We start from the raw sequence: 17,223 nt of genomic DNA on the forward strand, positions 1-17,223 counted from the left end.
CAATTAAAGCGACCCAGTGGAGCTTTTGGCCATTATCAGTCCCACAGGGTGATGCTGTGGGTCCCGTTTTGTGAGTTTATATTGCAATCACAGACACGAACGCTTGATGATACATGTTTGGGTGACACAACACACAAACCTGCTGATATGCACCAACAAAGGTGGGAAAGAAGCAGACTGCATGCAGATAAATGTGGATGTAAACAATGTAGAATTTGAAAGCTAAATTCCACCTTCACAGGGCACCTTAATGTAAACCAGGTTACTGCAGAAAGCACCGATAGTTTGTGTGATGATGCAGTTTGATGTCTGTATTGGCAGACAGCAGAGGAGGTCAAAGAGGACAACAATGGATTACTGAGTTCACTGATAATTAAATGTTGTTTTTTTTAAACTAAATTTCCACCCATATTGTTGTGGCTCACATGTGAGCTCACACGTGTGTTTATGTACACGTATATGTGTAACCAAGGAAGTTAAGACTTAAGCTGTAAGCTCTCTGAAATGAACCTGTGCTCCTGCTGAGAAGTGATTCAGAAGCTGCTGCGCTGTGAGATCCAGCTGTACTGCTGTTCGACCTGCCATCCCAACAGGCAATGTGTGACCTTGAATCATTTTGAGTGCATCTTGGAGCACATTTCTACAGGATCCTCCTCCCAAGACTTGTGTCAGCAGATTCAGAATGAGCCTTGTTAAAGTGAAACATACACTCATTTATGCACTCACACGTGAGCTTTAACAGCATCAAACATAGGGAAAAAAGCAACTATCAGGGAATTATTTCCAAGGAAAAGGACATCCAAGACAACCACTAGCTAATATGAGGATTACCAAAGTCAAAATTAACTTGTGCAGCTCTCTGTAAGGACCAAACCCACAGCTGGATGCAGGGGCCATCCAGAGATACAGCCTGAGGGCAAACATCAGCTGAATGAGAGAGCTTCACGCCTTTAACATCCCAGCTGATGGTTATAAGCAAACTCTGGTATTCACTGCACATACCGTACATAAGTCATGTGTCTTCACCTCTGCTGTTGACTTACACTCAACCACCTGCACCGAATCACAAGGAGACAGAAGCACGTGCACTGATGCACCATCTACGGTGTACTTTAACATTTTATCCGTGCAAAATACCGCCTCCTCTGAGTAACTCATTGACTAATCAACTTTATCCTGATCAACTTTGAAGAATGATTTACTATAAATCACGGGATTTGGTAGAAGTTCTAGTTTAACTTTTATGCAGACTCAATAAATGAAAAGAGTCAGTGGTGTATTTACAGCTACTCGTTTGTCCGTATTCAGTTAGTTCATTCAAATCAGGCGACTGCTCCATCTGCTACGTTTCACCACATTGCTGTAGTTTGTTTGCATTTTCTAATACTTGGCTCTCGCTCATTTTCTCCTGACAGATCCTCATCCCTCCGTGGAGATGAGCTTTGAGATTAGCCAGCCCTGATTCAGCAATAAATGTTGTACACATCATTTATCTCCAAATACCTCTCATTTACAGCTTCAACACCGCACAGCTCGTTCCACAAACTCTCTAGTTTAATTATCATTTTGGCAGAATTTAACATTTTAAATGATCATGAATAAACACAGTCCGTCCTACAAGACATCCTCATGTGGTTGTTCTAACTCTATGAAACTTAAACCAAAGATACATGTGCTGTCCACGAGGACCAAACAAACAAACAGTGTTGTCTCCATGTAAAAATAGACCAGCCAGTATTATTCTGCTGCACCTGGAGAGTAAAGCAATGCGACATCAGATCAAATATTAACCATAAGCTCTCTCTGTGTGTCTATGAAGACGATGCTTTGCGCTAAGATATGGGCAGCATTATCGAAAGGAAGTTTGTAAAACAGCTGCAGGGCGTGAACTTAGTTAATCCTTGTATATGTTATCTATACCTGCTTATCCTGAGCCTGAACCATAGGAGTCCTGGACAGTTCCCACCATGATACAAACACATTTCATTACGCGAAACCGCCTCGACCCTGAAAAAGGACATGTGTGGTATAAATATTAAGTAGAGCTCTAAACTCTAAACAATGCATGAAAGCAATAATGTGCAATATTTTTTTTCCATTTCCAAACAATAGTTGGTTTAGATCTGTAGAAGGTCAGAAGGTTGCACTGAAGCAGGAAAGGCATGAATAGAGGTGTGAGGTGAAGAAAACATGCAACATGGGCATGAATATTAGCAAGACGAAAGTGGAATGTGACTGTATTTGAACACATATAGAGTTTCAAATATTCATAGTCTCGTTTACACACTGGAAAATGTGGAATTTGACTGTGGGAGGAAAATAGATAAACAGAGAAACATGCATATGAAAAGGATGGCAAAACCCAGAACAGAGAGTCAGCAGTGCTAAAAACCTAAACCTATAACAGAAATAATTACTAATCCATTAAGAAAAGGCTTTAAAAGTAAAGACGTTTCCTCCTCTACAGATGTAAGTATAAATATGTAAAGACAGTATTAATGAGGCTTTAAAAGTTTCTCTCCAGGTGCCAGTATAGCTCAATGTGTTAAGCAGGGTGATCCATGTACGGGGGCTGGTCCCTCATGCAGCGGCCCGGGTTCGATTCCCGCTTGTGGCCCTTTGCTGCATGTCTTCCCCTGTTTCTTGTCTCTCTCTCACTGTGCCTAAATAAAGCCGAAAAAAGGTCAAAAAAATAACTTTAAAAAAAAAAAAAAAAAAAAAAAGTCTCTCTCCAGTCATTGATTTAACTCCTAAAAACACAACTCTGTGTATCGTATCGGTTACATATTAAGAAGTTATTTCCATGAAAATAATTCCTTCCCACCTTAAAATGGCTCACATGTAACACTACACTTCCTTTAGAATGTGAGGATGTATGAAAGTCCCACCTGCTCATCTACAACTCTGCTCCAACTCCGTAAAGCTGCTACACAACGGCAAGTTTTCATGTTGGAGTAATTTAGCCACACGTGATAAAACTGGAAAGTGATTCTGAGGAACAATAATGATATAGAAAGGCCACACTGTGTAGTTAGACAGGATCAATTCCTTAGGTTTGTTACATATGAAACTCTGGAGGTCTGAATCTTTATGAGACTGCCATCAATACACTGCAGTTTAAAGGTGGGAGAAGAAGACGAAACACTTTGTCAGAATGAAATGAGATTAAGACTGGTACCAGGTCTAATGCTCAGTGGATCATTCTGCCTCAGTTCACCAAAAGTCCCAAGCCTGGCCGTCTTCAGTTTGACTGATTGTCTTTAAAGTTTAATTGAGTTGACCATGTACAGACTCTGGACTTAGTTTCCTTACATTGTTTGATATTCTACTGTAAAGCACTTTGTAACTCTGGCTTAGAAAAGCACTATAGAAATAAAGCTTGTGTTATTATTAGTTTTTGAGATGTAAATTCTTAATGAGTGTAGGGTTTGGTTGATTTTTGCGTTGTTTTCTTCATGCAAACCTGTGGAGCAATGTATGTGCCCTAACTTGAGAAATAATGTAGTTAGTGTCACAGGCTGAGCTCAGCCCCGCCCCCTTTCGGCTGTACGTTCCCCTGCCGGTGAGTCGCTGGTCTGTGAGGCTCTGCAGCTGTTGATTAGTGGATTGGATGCAGCTGCAGGAGAGCCTCACACCTGCAGATCATTCCATCTACTGCTATAAAGCTATAAAGCCCGGCTTCACATTGCAGGGCACGAGGGACCATAGTGCCTCAGTACCTTCAGCTGAAGTTGACGCTGCAGCATTGAAGCCACGGGAGCAGCCCGTTTTCCCCGAGCCGTCCACCAGATAGCGGGCATGGACCCCTGCCACCCTCTAGAGAGAGCATGCCCCCCCCCCACAAAGTAAAACTTATCTATGAAGCACTTTAAAACAACCAGCAGCAAAAAAACCTTGATTTTCACCTACAAAATGAAACATTTGTCGAATGTCACGAATAAACCCTACCCTTTTTCACCTCACTGCCAGCATGTAAAGAGCACAAATACAACCTGGTCTTAGATGCTGGACAGAAAAGTCACCTAAAAGAACGTAGGAGGTTGAAGTCGTAGTAAAAGCTTGTGTTTATTGCCGGTCTTTTGTAGCCTGCATCACTAACTCGCTGTGACTTAGACATGTATAAGAAGCCAGGACCAAATTAGACGGAGAGCACAGAGCGGATTAAAAGTGGAATGAATTGGGCCAGTGTAGTGTGAGGAAAGGATTTCCCCCCCATGTGCTGTTAACAAGTTGTCCTTAGAGTGTGCTTGAGTGCATGTTGGTGAATGTGCTGAGGGGTTTGAGTGCTGGGGGATTGGAGTTCAGCACCTTGTAGTGCAGCATGAACACCATGTTGCTGCATACTTATACAGGGACGTTCTCTCTGTCTCTCTCCAGCTTTTACATCGCGTTGCACGTTTATGGTCTCATGGCAGATTCTAGTAACTTGGTGCATAACGTTCTTCGAAATCTGTCCCTGTTTAACCTACATTTCATTTACGGTGCTGTGATTTAGAACACATTTTCTGTCAAACAACAATGAGATGAATTCAACGAATCTTTTCGCCTTCACCTCGAAAGCCTGATTTATGAGGTCAAGACCGTGTGTGGGATCTACACTGAGCAAACTGAAAACAGAAGTTTTCGATGTATTCTTATAAACACTGAAGAGTTTTGGTTTCCTTCAGTTCTAACAAATATGTTGGATGCATTCACTCCTCCTTAAAACACTTGAAATTCCCCTTTTATCTTATCTATTTATCAGTCTTTCTGTTCCTTGTTGGCTCATCGCTTTAAATCTTTGTCACCAGTCTATCACAGGGATACACATACAAACAACCAAGCACGTTCACCTACAGACAATTTAGAATCACAAACTAACTTCAGCATGTTTTTGGACTGTGGGAGGAAGCTGGAGAGAACCCAGGTATGCACAGGGAGAACATGCAAACTCCATGCAGAAAGATCCCAGGTGCCCTAACAAGGCAATGATGCTAACCACTGCGCCACCTTGCAGCCCCCATATTCATTCCAGATTTCTTTATTTTTCATTATTTTTTAAAATGAATAATCAAAGAAATTCAACTTTCATTCTGATTTTTTTATGGTTTATGCCATTGGAACTTTGTCATACTGCACAAAAGGCATGTTTGAGTTCCCTCTACTTCTAGCTATGATTAGGCTGTTTCCATAGATGTGCAGGACTTAATACTGGAGTGAAAAATGAGTTCACAGTGAGTAAAAATGTCACCCAGAAAATGTCTGCGGTTCAGAATATTCATCTGCCCAAACACCTACAACATCCATCCATCTAACATCTTTAGACCGCTTACACGTCATTAGGGTCGGGGGGGCTGGAGTCTATCCCAGCTCTAACTCAACCTCAGCATGTTTTTGAAGTGTGGGAGGAAGCAGGAGAACCTGGAGAGCAGGGAGAACATGCAAACTCCAAGCAGAAAGATCGTTGGAAGGCGGGGATGCGAACCGGTGATGTTCTAGCTGCAAGGCAGAAGTGCTAACCACAACTAAACCAGAAGTATGAATATTAAAATGTTTTGGCTGTAGGTGTGATATTTCCCTCCTTGTTTCCTGTCAGTCTCTACATTTTCCTTTTCTGGTAAAAATGGCAAAACAAAACAGGAATTTGTTGTATAAGAATGAAGAATAAGAATCTTCTCATCTGGCTCTCGGCAACAAAATATCTCCCAAAATGTCAAACTACAGTTTAAAGTGCAGACTTCTGTTGAATAGTGAGTGGAACTGTGTGTGTTCATAGTAGTCACAAAGCCATTGTGCTCTTAGTGCCTGTAGCAGTAATAGCAGCAGAGAGACCAAAAGCTTTGGCTTTAGTCCGACACGAGTCCTGGAGCTGCAAAGCCCAAAGTCAGAGTTTCAACTTCAACTTAAAAGTCAGCCTTGTGCACACACACTAACTGGAGGATAAACTGATTACATGGTCTGTGCAGCAGTGCAATAAAACAATACAAAAGAGCAGTTAAATAAGCTTCAGAGTGGAAACATTTTCTCCGGATCAAATGTCAAACTATAAAGTTTTCTATCTGACTTCTGCATGAGAAAAACATAAAAGTTACACAAGTGGGAGCTGAATGATGCTCCACCTGTCAGTCTGGTCTATTTTATTGTTCACATCAAAACTGTTGTGTAAGGACAATTAAGTAATGAAGGTGGGAGCGTATTGGAGCACAGCTCTGTTACAAAATCTAAAAAATAACCCTCTTTATTTCTGCATCAAATTCCTGAGAGGAGAAGCAAACAGATCCAGGGACAGTTGTGTTTTTAGAGACGTTTTGCGTGTTTCTTGGTTGATCTTAGTTGATCAGAAATTAACACCTGTAGTTGGCTCATTGGTTTCTGCCCCCATCTCTCTGCTTGGCTGGTGATCAGTGCAGAGTGAGAGCAGCTGTGGCTGATCATCATCATTACCAGGGCTTTAAGAGTGAGTCCCACACTGCATGCAGGTTGCATGCTTGCACTGTCTGCGCTGAGTGAGCACTGTTTCGAGTCCTTTTTCCGGACTGCACGACTGAGCTGCCTGCCTTCTCAGTGGGACCTCCTGATAGCGGTCCTGGATCAGCACTGGCCTCCAGATAGAGGATGTACCCCCCACCGACCAGCTCTGTCCCTAACCGCCAAGCCACCAGAGCCTGCCTTCCTTCCACCTCTTCCCAATGTTTGGAGTTTCTGGCCATAGTGGCAAATTATTGGTTATTGGTTAATTCTAAAGAAATAAAGGAAATCTGATTACCTCCACCTGCGTACCTCTCTGTGAATTTTCACTCTGGGTTCTAAATTCCACTAGAACCGCAACACCTTAATACTGTGGAAAAGACAAAAAAACGCTCTAATCTATCATTTGGTCAGCTGAATAATTCTGGATAAGATAAGAAACTGCTGTTTTACCGTGTTTGCACTGTGTTTTTGCTGCTGTTGCTCTTGTAGCTGTGCCACTGGTTTCTTTAATCAATTTTTCACCATTTGAGTCGTTAGGATTTGTGCTTTCAAATGATTTCTATTTGGGGTCATTGCCAATAAAAATACATGCGCAGAAATTTCACTCGGCCCGTATTCAGGTTGGAGCATAAAAGGGTCAAAGACAGAAGCTGCACATTAAGAATGAAGAAGTAAAAGGCTCATTTTCTCAAAAATCACATCCCGGAGCAATGTTCTCATGTCAAAATGTGCACAGCAACAGTTTTTGTTTGCTGTAGTTGATCCTGTTTTCCACAGTAGCTGAAAGGAGATGCCCTACTAATGCGATTTCCCAAAACGATGGGAAGAAAACTGACAATTCTTGCATTGTTCTATCCAGTTGAAGTTAAAACAAGTCTACAGGGACTCAAGTGAGAAAAATTGTTGGGTTTCATCGTCCACCTTGTGCTGGCATCTGGTTGTGACTAATTTGGGCAGAAGGAACAACTACAGCATCTGGCTCCTCCGATGCAATCACCTCTTCCATGTCAAACTGTAATCAATGTGTCCCCTTTACAGTCTGTGGATGCAGTTTGCTGTGAACCTAATATTACACAACACACACACACCTCAGTTGTGGAAACAAATGGCACTAAGCTTCGGAGATCAGGGTCAGCGTGTTACGAGTTTATCCAGCCAAACTGTGCAGATATCAATCCTTCTCTTTGGGACCTTATAATCAGATTTTACCGCAGAATATTTTACCAGCTGCAAATTTTTGTATTCGCTCAGATCAAAAAAAACGATGTCAAAGATTTTTTTCAACAACAGTGTCAAAACAACAACAAAAAAAAAATCAATAAAAAGCCTCCCTTCACTGTGTGCGCTGCATAATTTACTTTCAGTCGGGCAGATTTATTGGTCTGGAGTCGTGCTCAGTTGCACATCAGCTGCTCTGAATGTTAACTTCATGCACATTACAGCTCCTCTGTATCAGAAATCTACCACTTCCAGAGGCTTGTGGAGTTACCTGTTGTGCTGTGTCGGTAGTAAGGCACCTGAGGTGAAGGGGAGCTCAGAAGTCCTATTTTCTGAGCGACATTCTCCGGCTGGTTGAAGGGCACTTGAAACTACAGTTGCATCAAGATTAGCTTCAGACCTACAACAAGAAAGGCGGCGATGATGAGTGAAGGAACAGGGTCAACATATAATTGACTATTTGTACCATAGTTGACATTTTTACTGTTTTCAGGCTGAAAATCAACTTGGCTGCCAATAACCAAACACCACATGGCATTTTTACAGAAAGATTCTTCTAAATATTATATACACAATTGAGTAAAACTGAAATTGAAAGTTATTTATAAAGATATTGTAGTAAACCTGTTGACATGCCATAAATCCACACTTGACTCACACACTATTAAATATTAAGTATTAAATAACTAAGAAAAAAAAGAAATAACTGTCATGATTATCTTAATAAAAAGAACACAATCAAAACTGTTTTTGAATAAGCTCATTTTATTATTGTTTAGCTAATTAGAAGGTGGTTGTTAATAAATTGGGATGATTATTTAGTTGACATTTTAGTGATATCCAGTCATTTTTTATTGATAAATGATTGTTTCCATAATTAAAAATTATGGAATTTGTAAAGACGTGATCATTATGAACATAAAAACATTACTTTTTTTTTTTACTTTTAATAAAAATGTATGCACGATGTATCCCATGGACTTCAAACGTCCCTCAATTATATATTTACCAAACGAGTGGTACAAGGAATAAACAGTTTGGATATTAGACGAGGAAATCTGGCACCAGCTTCTAAAAGAGCAGTATTTCTAAAGCAGTGGTAAATGATGACTTAACCGTTGATAACATAAAAGCGACGATTTCTAGGTGATGCACATTGTTTTGTGTCGTTTGTCTCATTTTTTTTGTCATGCGTCTCATTTTTGTAATATTTTGGCTTGTTTTTGCTGGTTTTTTGTCTGACTTCTGTCACTTTGATCATAAAGTTAAATACTATATTGTTCAGTTCCTGATACCTGTGACTAAATGTTGTGTTCCTTTGCAGACACTGATCTGTAGGTTGTAATGTGTAAATGATAAACTGAGGCATAATATTGTTGAACTCTCACTTATTTTTCTTAAGAAATTTTGGGTTGTTCATAGTGGTTTGTAAAAAGATAATTCCTTAAATGTGAACATTTCCAGAATGTACTTTTTTGCACTTAAAGGAAAAATTTGGAGTTGTGGTTATTTATAGGTCATTATGTTGTGATTTTACTGGTCTGGTCCACTTGTGATCAAATTGGGCTGAATGTTGCCCCTGAACTAAGATGAGTTAGACACCCTGGTTCTATGTGTATGTTTCTTCAATGACAGGAAAATTTTAATTAAAACCATAAATCCAGTCGGCCTGATTCCCTCTGACTTCTGTACTCTGAAGAGGAAAGCAGCTACACCTGGGGAAAAACTCACCCACCAGGTTCTACAGGTTATGAGTCAGTAAGGTGACGTTCTAACATACTTTTCTCTCCTAGTTTATTAAAATACATGTGTTTATTTAAACTGTCAGGGTGAGTCTGCGGTCTGACTGATGGCATGTACGTCAGTACGTTAACTAGAACTGTCAGTGGCAGACACTTTAAGGCTGACACACTTAAAACGATCTGCACTGACATGTCAGCTGCAGCATAAACAGCTGGCGATCTGAAGTCTGCCAATGCTTTGTTCTTCATATATGTTGTCTATAAGAGCTCCGAGCTAAAACGTGAACATCAGCTTCTTGTTGGCAAAGCAACCGTTTAAAAAGTGGGTCAAATAAAGATCATGACTTCCAAACAGTGACACGTTTTACTCGAAAACATCCAAAGCTGCACTGTGTCAAAATTCTGGAAAACAGGTTAGAGTGACAAAACACATCATGTTTCATTATGGATCCACTAGAGCGTCTGAGATAACCAGACTGGTGAAATGATCTACCTGTGCAGCTTTTCTGTTATTTTTAAAACTCTCATTGAGCCAGTAGCAGTGAAGGTTTATTGACTGGAGTTCAGAAGTGCTGTTCAGACCTGCCAGTTGATCATCAGAGGCAAACAATAGCATCTTTTAATCCTATTAGGATGGTTTTGTAAATTATAAGGAATAGAAAAAATACTCCCACAAGTAAAAATATCAGGAATTGAGCTCCTTCCAACACTAGTAATCTACTTTTGTGCAGGTCTGAGCAAATTTCTAACTCTCGGAAAGTGTCACTTTCATCATGTTCCAATTATTTTTGAGATCATTTTGAATAGTTTTCATCCATCAAAACAAGCCTCGACCTTGAGTCTCCAACTCTGATCACAGCTTCACTTCTGCACTGAGAAAAGCCCGACATCAGTCGTGAGGAATTGTGAGATTATGTAGTAAATGCAGGCTGTTTAGCTCAGAGCTTTTTGGCTTAGTCCGCAGGGTGCATACAGAAAAACGCATTATTGTGGCGGTGGGGGGAGAGAACAGGGTGGTCTTACCGTGTGGAGCTGTGAGCCAGTTGTTATCTTCACTTCGCAGGCCTGTTGCATTGCGTCCTTCGCTCAACTCAACTCTGCTGGTTGGACGAGAGAGAGGAGAAAAAAAGGGGTCGAAAAGCAGACGCGAAAAAATTTCAGACACTTCACGGGTGAATTTCAAGATGTCATCTGGGTGCCATCTGAGCAAAAACACAAAATAGAGGCTCTAAAACCAGCACTGACGTAATCTGGGTGAAAAGTTTTACACCCAAAAATAACTTTGGAGGGTCACAGAGGAGAACAGTTTGGGGGGGAGATTTATTTTTTACGCACGGGGTAGCCCAGATGAAATGACTTCAATTTTAAACAGAACGTCTTCTGCACACCTAAAATCGTTTAAATGTTGTCAGTTATCCATTCTCACACCAGAAGAACAACAAGGAGCTGCACATACCTGGATTCTCCTCCTGCCGTCGACTTGTTTTTCTCCGATTGTATTTAGTTTAATTTGACGCGTAATTTGGTGTTTTCCGGCTCCGGGGTTGTGCGTCCCTGAAAGACCTGCGCGGCACCACTGAGGTGCTTTCTGACACAGAGAGGGATCGCTGCGGGACCTGTTTGTCCGAGGATGGCCGTGCCATAACTTCTTCGCCTCTATGCACCTGAGCCTCTGGATTGCATCTCACACCTCAGCCTCAGCATCGCTTCGCTGTGCCGAGGAGCCGCAGAGAGCAAAAAGCCTTCACCGAGGGAGGCCACGTGACTGAGACGTAGCAATGAACCCCATCTGAAGGCTCAGAGGGTGGGAAGTAGGAAAAAAAAAAGAAAAGAAAAAGCTCTGCGGTCAAAACATCAGAGCCACCGCAGGACTTTCCTCAGATCCTGGAGAGGAGGCGGTGCGCCACCAAGACGCACTGCAATCTAATATGCGCAAAGGGAAAAGCAGGTTTTCCTTTTAGAAACATCTACAAATAATACCCCAGAATCATCCAGCACACACAATCCTGCCTGTTCCTGCACGCTCCTGTTCTGTCTCTATATAAGGCAGAGCTTAGCGCAGAGTAGCACGGGGTTCACGGCACTGTGATTAATGATTACAAACTTCAAAACTTGCATCAATGTTTCGCAGGTGTCAAAGGGAAAAATAACTGGATAACCAAGGCAAAGGAGAAAATAATGAATACTTAACACATAAGAGGGCATGCTCACAGTCAGGTTAAAGTTTATTAAGGGTTGTTCATGACTGTGCATGACTGCCTGGGAATAAAAGACAACACAAGAGACACACACAGCAGCAACAGCACGGCTGCATTCAGCATGAGGCAAGCCCTGTTCTGTACATGACATCAGTAGAAGAGCATTACTTACAGAAAGAGAGGAAGAGCACACAAAGTTAACAAGCTTTTGGAATATGAATTTACAAAAAAACACAGCACATCAGTGTAGAAACTCCAGATTCCTCTTTCTCAGATTGTGTGACTTTCTTTACAATGAAACTCGTCAGTGGTTGTCTTCAGGATGCGATCTTGTGAACTGCTACTGTGATGGTGCCGTGACTCCTCACCAGGATGTTTCTACAAAACAAACACAAATAAAAACACTAAGAGAGACATCCACCTGATAAATACTAGCAGTACAGACAACAGGGATAAGTTCAAAGCGATGATGTCAGTCATTCACCTCCACTGCAGCTACTGGATGATCAATCAATACTACGTTCCCTCCACAAAACTTCCTAAAAAGCAATATTACTGCGATGCTGTGACTTATTTTTAGCAACATCATCTTCATGAAGCATCCCTTATTTATGCTGCTGCAGGCCCAGGCTGCTGGGGGAGCTCCCATGATGCACCGGGCACCTCTCCTCAGCTCTCACTCTGCATGCATTTATGCCACTGCTGCATGTTATTAACTGTGTCTCTCCCGTGGTTTGTCCTCTCTGTCCTCTCTCTCTCTCTCTCTGTCTCTTTCTGCACCTTTCAGCAGGTATTTCCTGCTCCAGAGCTGTATATTTCTGATCTGCAGTTACTCGCTGCACCACCCAGCTCCTTGTTTATTGTTTGCAGACAGTCGACTTTCCTGAGTCTGGTTTTGTCAGGTTTATTCTGGTTAACTCTGCCAGGAGGTTTGAAAGGCATGGTATTGGTTTGAAAAAATTATCAAAATGACAGCATTTATCAGAGCCAGACACTGTAAAAGAAAAAAAAAAAAAAAAGACAAACAGTCCTTAAACTACTCATCCATTAAGGGCCATTCAGTGAGATAACTTAACCAAACCTAAGACCACTGTAATTAATCTAAAGTACTGTTTTCTACTTGGCTCATTTAAACAAAAAAAAAGTCCAAAGTGCTTCTTGGCGCAACCATGGAGCCACTAGAGACTCAGGGATTCAGTTGAACTTGCCTGAACTGCAGAAGGGAAACAAATTAAAAAAAAAATGGAAGTAGTAAAACATCTACAATATGTAGAGTCACCATTTTTTCCCAGTATTGGCAACACCTATGAACACTTGAAAAAATGTACATGTTGAATCCCAATTTTTTTACATTTTTGTAAAATGTTTCATTATTTACAGCATTATAGCTTTGTCACGTTGCTCAGAGGACATTTTTGAGTTCTCTCTTTTTCCATAGAGGTGCAGGTTTTTACACTGCAGTTTAAAACAATGAGCCCACAGTGAGTAGAAATGTGACAGGAGCAGAGAGAGGAGAATTAATGTGAGATTTTCCTCCCCGCTGTTACCAAATGCTTGCTCAAGGGGCATCGTTGGGTTTCTGTGTATAATATAAATTGTAAGATATGGATGTTTGTTGTGTATGTGAAATATAGATTTTATTGGAAAGGGGTTGCAGGGACTCACACTCCCTTCAGCAGGTTCATCCACAGTTTGTATGCAATCACTACAAAGTCCAACATTTTAGATCACTTCTCTCTAATAATCAGAAGTACAGCTGAGAGTTAAAATTACTGATGCCAGTCCAGCAGATGATGTTTTGCAGAGTCCAGAAGGTGGCAGTGTAGCCACAAAAATAATCTCCCTTGCCAAGGCTTTGGAGGTAGAAACACAATCTTTGATTCTGGATCTCTTTCAACACTTTCTTCACGAGTTATTGATCTCCCCACATATTAATCAAAAACCCCCAAAGACGCACCTTAAATCCACTGAGACAGAGATAAACGAGTTGAGTCGGTCAAGCAAAAATGGACAAGAGGTTGTGTCAGTTCTCACCCTGACTCAGACTCCAGACACACGGTCGGGGTGTCGGTCGGGTCTCTGGTCAGAGCTGCAGCTTGTTTGGCCAAAACTGACACGACTCCACCATGTTCATCCGACAGGGACCCACGGCCTGGAAATAACACAGTTATTACACAATGTTAAAGAAACTGTGAAGATGGTGCTAAAAAAACTTCCCCTGTGAATAACTAAAATCAAATTTGCAAACTCAAGCTGTTTCTCCAAAGCTGAAACATTTAACCATCGAGAAGCCAAATCAAAGTGTTTTTGACTTTATTATATTATGAATTATTTGACATCTTTTCATAAAGGTGATGAGCCGATTGGGTTTTCACTGCTGTGAAGTCGCTCCGGCTGCCCTTAAAAAAACAGTTAAACATTCAGGGACAAGCACACTAATTTCCTGCATTCGCTGCTGGTTTCTTAGCAAACTCATAATGGTAATAACAGGCCTGGAAGTTACTGCACCTGGCCAAAAATTTTGGCACATAAATCCCGAAAAACACAATTTGCTATTTGCAGACCTCAGTTTTTGTATGTATGAGAAAAACCTACTACAGTATCAGGTGTTAATTAGTGAAGTTTGCAGACTTTGGAGAGATCCAGGCTTTTTGTTTCTTCCTGTTTTTGGTCTTTATGCTAAGTTAAGCTAACTGGCTGCTGCCTGTATATTCAGATTTACGATGGAGACATGAGAGAGCTAAAAAGCTACTCATCTAAATCTCAGTGAGAAAGCAAATATGCACATTTTCATGGATATGTAACTGTAACTGTTCTTCTAAGCTCCTCTTCTGTGTTAAGCTGATTTACTCTTGTTTTGAACAAACAGTTAAATCATGAGAGTGTATTTCCAAGGATAAAGCTTATGTATTACAGGTTTTCTATGCTTTTCCTCATCTCTATCAGAAGTGTTTTTTGTAAGATGATAACAAAATCTGAATGTAATGACCAGTGAATTCTGTGATATTTAGTCATTAAAGTCCACATGTCAGTGGACAGAAAGGAGGTAATTTGCTATACCTGATTTTGCTACTTATTATCAGCAATGCTCACAAATAACTTCACTTTGTCATTTTTCTTCAGTAATTCATTTAGCATTTATTTCTACAAAGTAATTTCCGATATGAAGCAGTTATTACCCTGATGACTGTGATTAAACCCTTCAGTGTTCGTGGCGCAGTTGGACAGAACAGAATGAGCCGTTTGTTTCATACAGGTTTAAAAATGTACATTTTCCATCTGAAGCATTTGCACCTGGGTTTTGTGATTATAATGATTGTCTACTTAATCTTTTTTAGTTGCTTAAACTGGCACAAACATCACAAATGATCAAGATTATCAAAACAAGGCGTGAGATTCTCAAAGTCATAGTTCATTTTCTCACATTTGTATTTGCATTTCTTTCTGCTTTGGAAAGGAATTCAAATGTGTAGGTATCTCTTCCCTGTCAATGAGAGGGGCAATGCTCGTTTTATTAAATCAGCCCTAAGAGCAGCGAATAAATGTAAAGTCATTTGTTGGAAAAATTAAAACCATCTAGCGTATCTTTGTGGCTTACAGAGCTTTCATCATGTTTACCTTTAGAAAAGATTAGCTTCTGTTTAATCTGAGAAATATATTATTGCTTTTCAATAAATGCTGGGGACATTTATTTTTTACTCATGAACTAAATGTTCTGAGTTATTTCCATTATCAACATGCCTATTATTTTCTTGAGTTATCAGCTACACATTGGAATGTCATCAAAAACTTATCGACTGACTGTCATAGAAGACAAAGAACAACAAAAAACACTCTCATCTGAAAACCAGATTCTAGTAAATTTCAGGAATTTATGCCTGGACAATTATTTAGCACTGTCTGATTTATTTGTGTTTGAGTGATTTTATATGAGCTAATCAAAGTTTAATCAAACGTATGCTGGTACCACATTCAGGTAAGATACCATTTATCAGGTTTGGGGGTTTAAAGCTTTAATTAATGGCTTGTTCAAACATTTACCAACACTTCGTGTTTACTTTTGGTGGCATCTGTGATATCCTGTGTGGTGTGCTGGGGAGGGGGCTGCTCTGAGTGGGATAAGAACAGACTCAACAGACTGATAGAAAGAGCCAGCTCAGTCTGTGGCTGCCCCCTGGACTTCATGGAGGTGGTGGGAGAGAGGAGGGCTCTGGCCAGATTGTCCACTATCATAGGAAACACCTCCCACCTTCTGCACCAGACTGTGAACTCTGTAAGCAGCAACAGACTGTTACACCCTCAGTGTAAGAAGGAGCTTTTCTGCAGGTCCTTTATTCCAACATCTGTCAGGATTTACAATGCCGCATTATAAACTGGTCTACCTCTGTTTACTGCTGCACTTTTCCCTCTTACATACGCAAATCATCATCTGTATATAATGTTTCTCTGAAAATTTGCAATGTGTGTTTTTTCTTATTTATTTTTGTGCTGCCTTTATACTTTTTCTTTTGGAGCTGCTGCAACAGTGAACGTTCCCCACGGCGGGATCAATAAAGTTTATCTTATCTTAATAGATCAGTTACAGGAATAACTTCTGTATGTAGGCACTGCTTTTTGGTTATTTGATTCATTCTGCCAGAGCAATTATCGCCTGGGAAAAGACTAAACAACCATTCATTACCTGCCTGAGCAGATTTACAACTGCAGAATTATTATGGTAAAATTACTAATTGATAATACACACACATGTAGAAAGAACCATACAGTAAAGGTGAATTATTTTGGCTTATGCTACATCATCTGCTTTACAGCTGATTTTTTAGCATAACGGTGGAGTTACAACGCTGAACTAAAGTGTCAATCAAACAAAATCATCAATTATTTTAATAATCAATGAATCATACTGTTCAGAATTTAATACTGTGATGGTCTAATTTTCTGTACAGTCCATACTTTGCTCTTATTGATTTCACTAACCTGATCTATAAAGCCTTTCTAAGTTATGTGTTGACAAATAAAACGGCCACTAGTTCCAACTTACAACCCTTTAAAAAGGGAACCGGACAAACAGTCAGTAGAAGGTCAGTTCAATGTGAAACCAGTTGAAATGCATTTTACTGTAAAGTTTATAAAGAAAACAGGAAGAAAGTGTTGTCTTACAGCCCAGGTTGTGTCCTTGCTGATCCGTACAGAGCACACCGACCACTGCTGGGTTCTTCATGCTGCCAGAAACACCGACAAGGAGCCCAAAGTTGCCGTTAACGGAACAAACTTAACGATACAAACTCAGTCACGGTGCGGTTTTAACTTACGTATCATCAAGATGCTGTTCGAGGGTCGACTCCATTGTTATCACTCCCAAAGAACTCCGAAATTCAAGTTTTCTGCATGAAGACCTGCTCTTGTTGTTGTCTACTTCCTTAACGGTTCCGGGTGCAGTCAGGTGACCGTCACGTGCACGAAGGATCCCCATGAAGACCAAAATATACGAAACGCGGAAACGAAAGAGCAAAACCAGTATCTCTCAAGCAAACCATTTTCAGGAAAGAAAATGCTGCATGTATAATATTATATTTATTTACTGCATTATAGATAGATAGATAGATAGATGGATA

General features: G+C 40.5%; 2 protein-coding genes across 4 annotated transcripts in view; both read right to left on the bottom strand.

Annotated features, from left to right (window-relative positions):
• slc16a4 (solute carrier family 16 member 4) overlaps positions 1-11,428 on the bottom strand; it is a 29,873-nt gene extending 18,445 nt beyond the window's left edge. The window contains exons 1-3 of one of the 3 annotated variants that reach the window (XM_023292518.3): positions 10,867-11,428; positions 10,434-10,507; positions 7,940-8,068 (exon numbers count right to left, since the gene is read on the bottom strand). The gene's annotated coding sequence lies outside the window, so the exon portion shown is untranslated. Of the gene's footprint in view, positions 1-7,939; positions 8,069-10,433; positions 10,613-10,866 lie in introns of all 3 variants that reach the window. The other 2 variants (XM_023292517.3, XM_023292520.3) reach the window with 2 other exon arrangements.
• A 189-nt stretch (positions 11,429-11,617) lies between these two features.
• On the bottom strand, positions 11,618-17,059 carry lamtor5 (late endosomal/lysosomal adaptor, MAPK and MTOR activator 5). Its single transcript, XM_023292514.3, has 4 exons — positions 16,921-17,059; positions 16,769-16,830; positions 13,643-13,760; positions 11,618-11,986 (listed from the first exon to the last, which is right to left on the bottom strand). The coding sequence occupies exons 1-4, from the start codon at positions 16,953-16,955 to the stop codon at positions 11,926-11,928; spliced, it is 276 nt and encodes a 91-aa protein (XP_023148282.1). The 5' UTR covers positions 16,956-17,059; the 3' UTR covers positions 11,618-11,925.
• Between the last annotated feature and the right edge of the window lie 164 nt (positions 17,060-17,223).

The sequence above is a fragment of the Amphiprion ocellaris genome, chromosome 8 (assembly GCF_022539595.1).
Source record: "Amphiprion ocellaris isolate individual 3 ecotype Okinawa chromosome 8, ASM2253959v1, whole genome shotgun sequence".
NCBI classification, from domain to species: Eukaryota; Metazoa; Chordata; class Actinopteri; family Pomacentridae; genus Amphiprion; species Amphiprion ocellaris.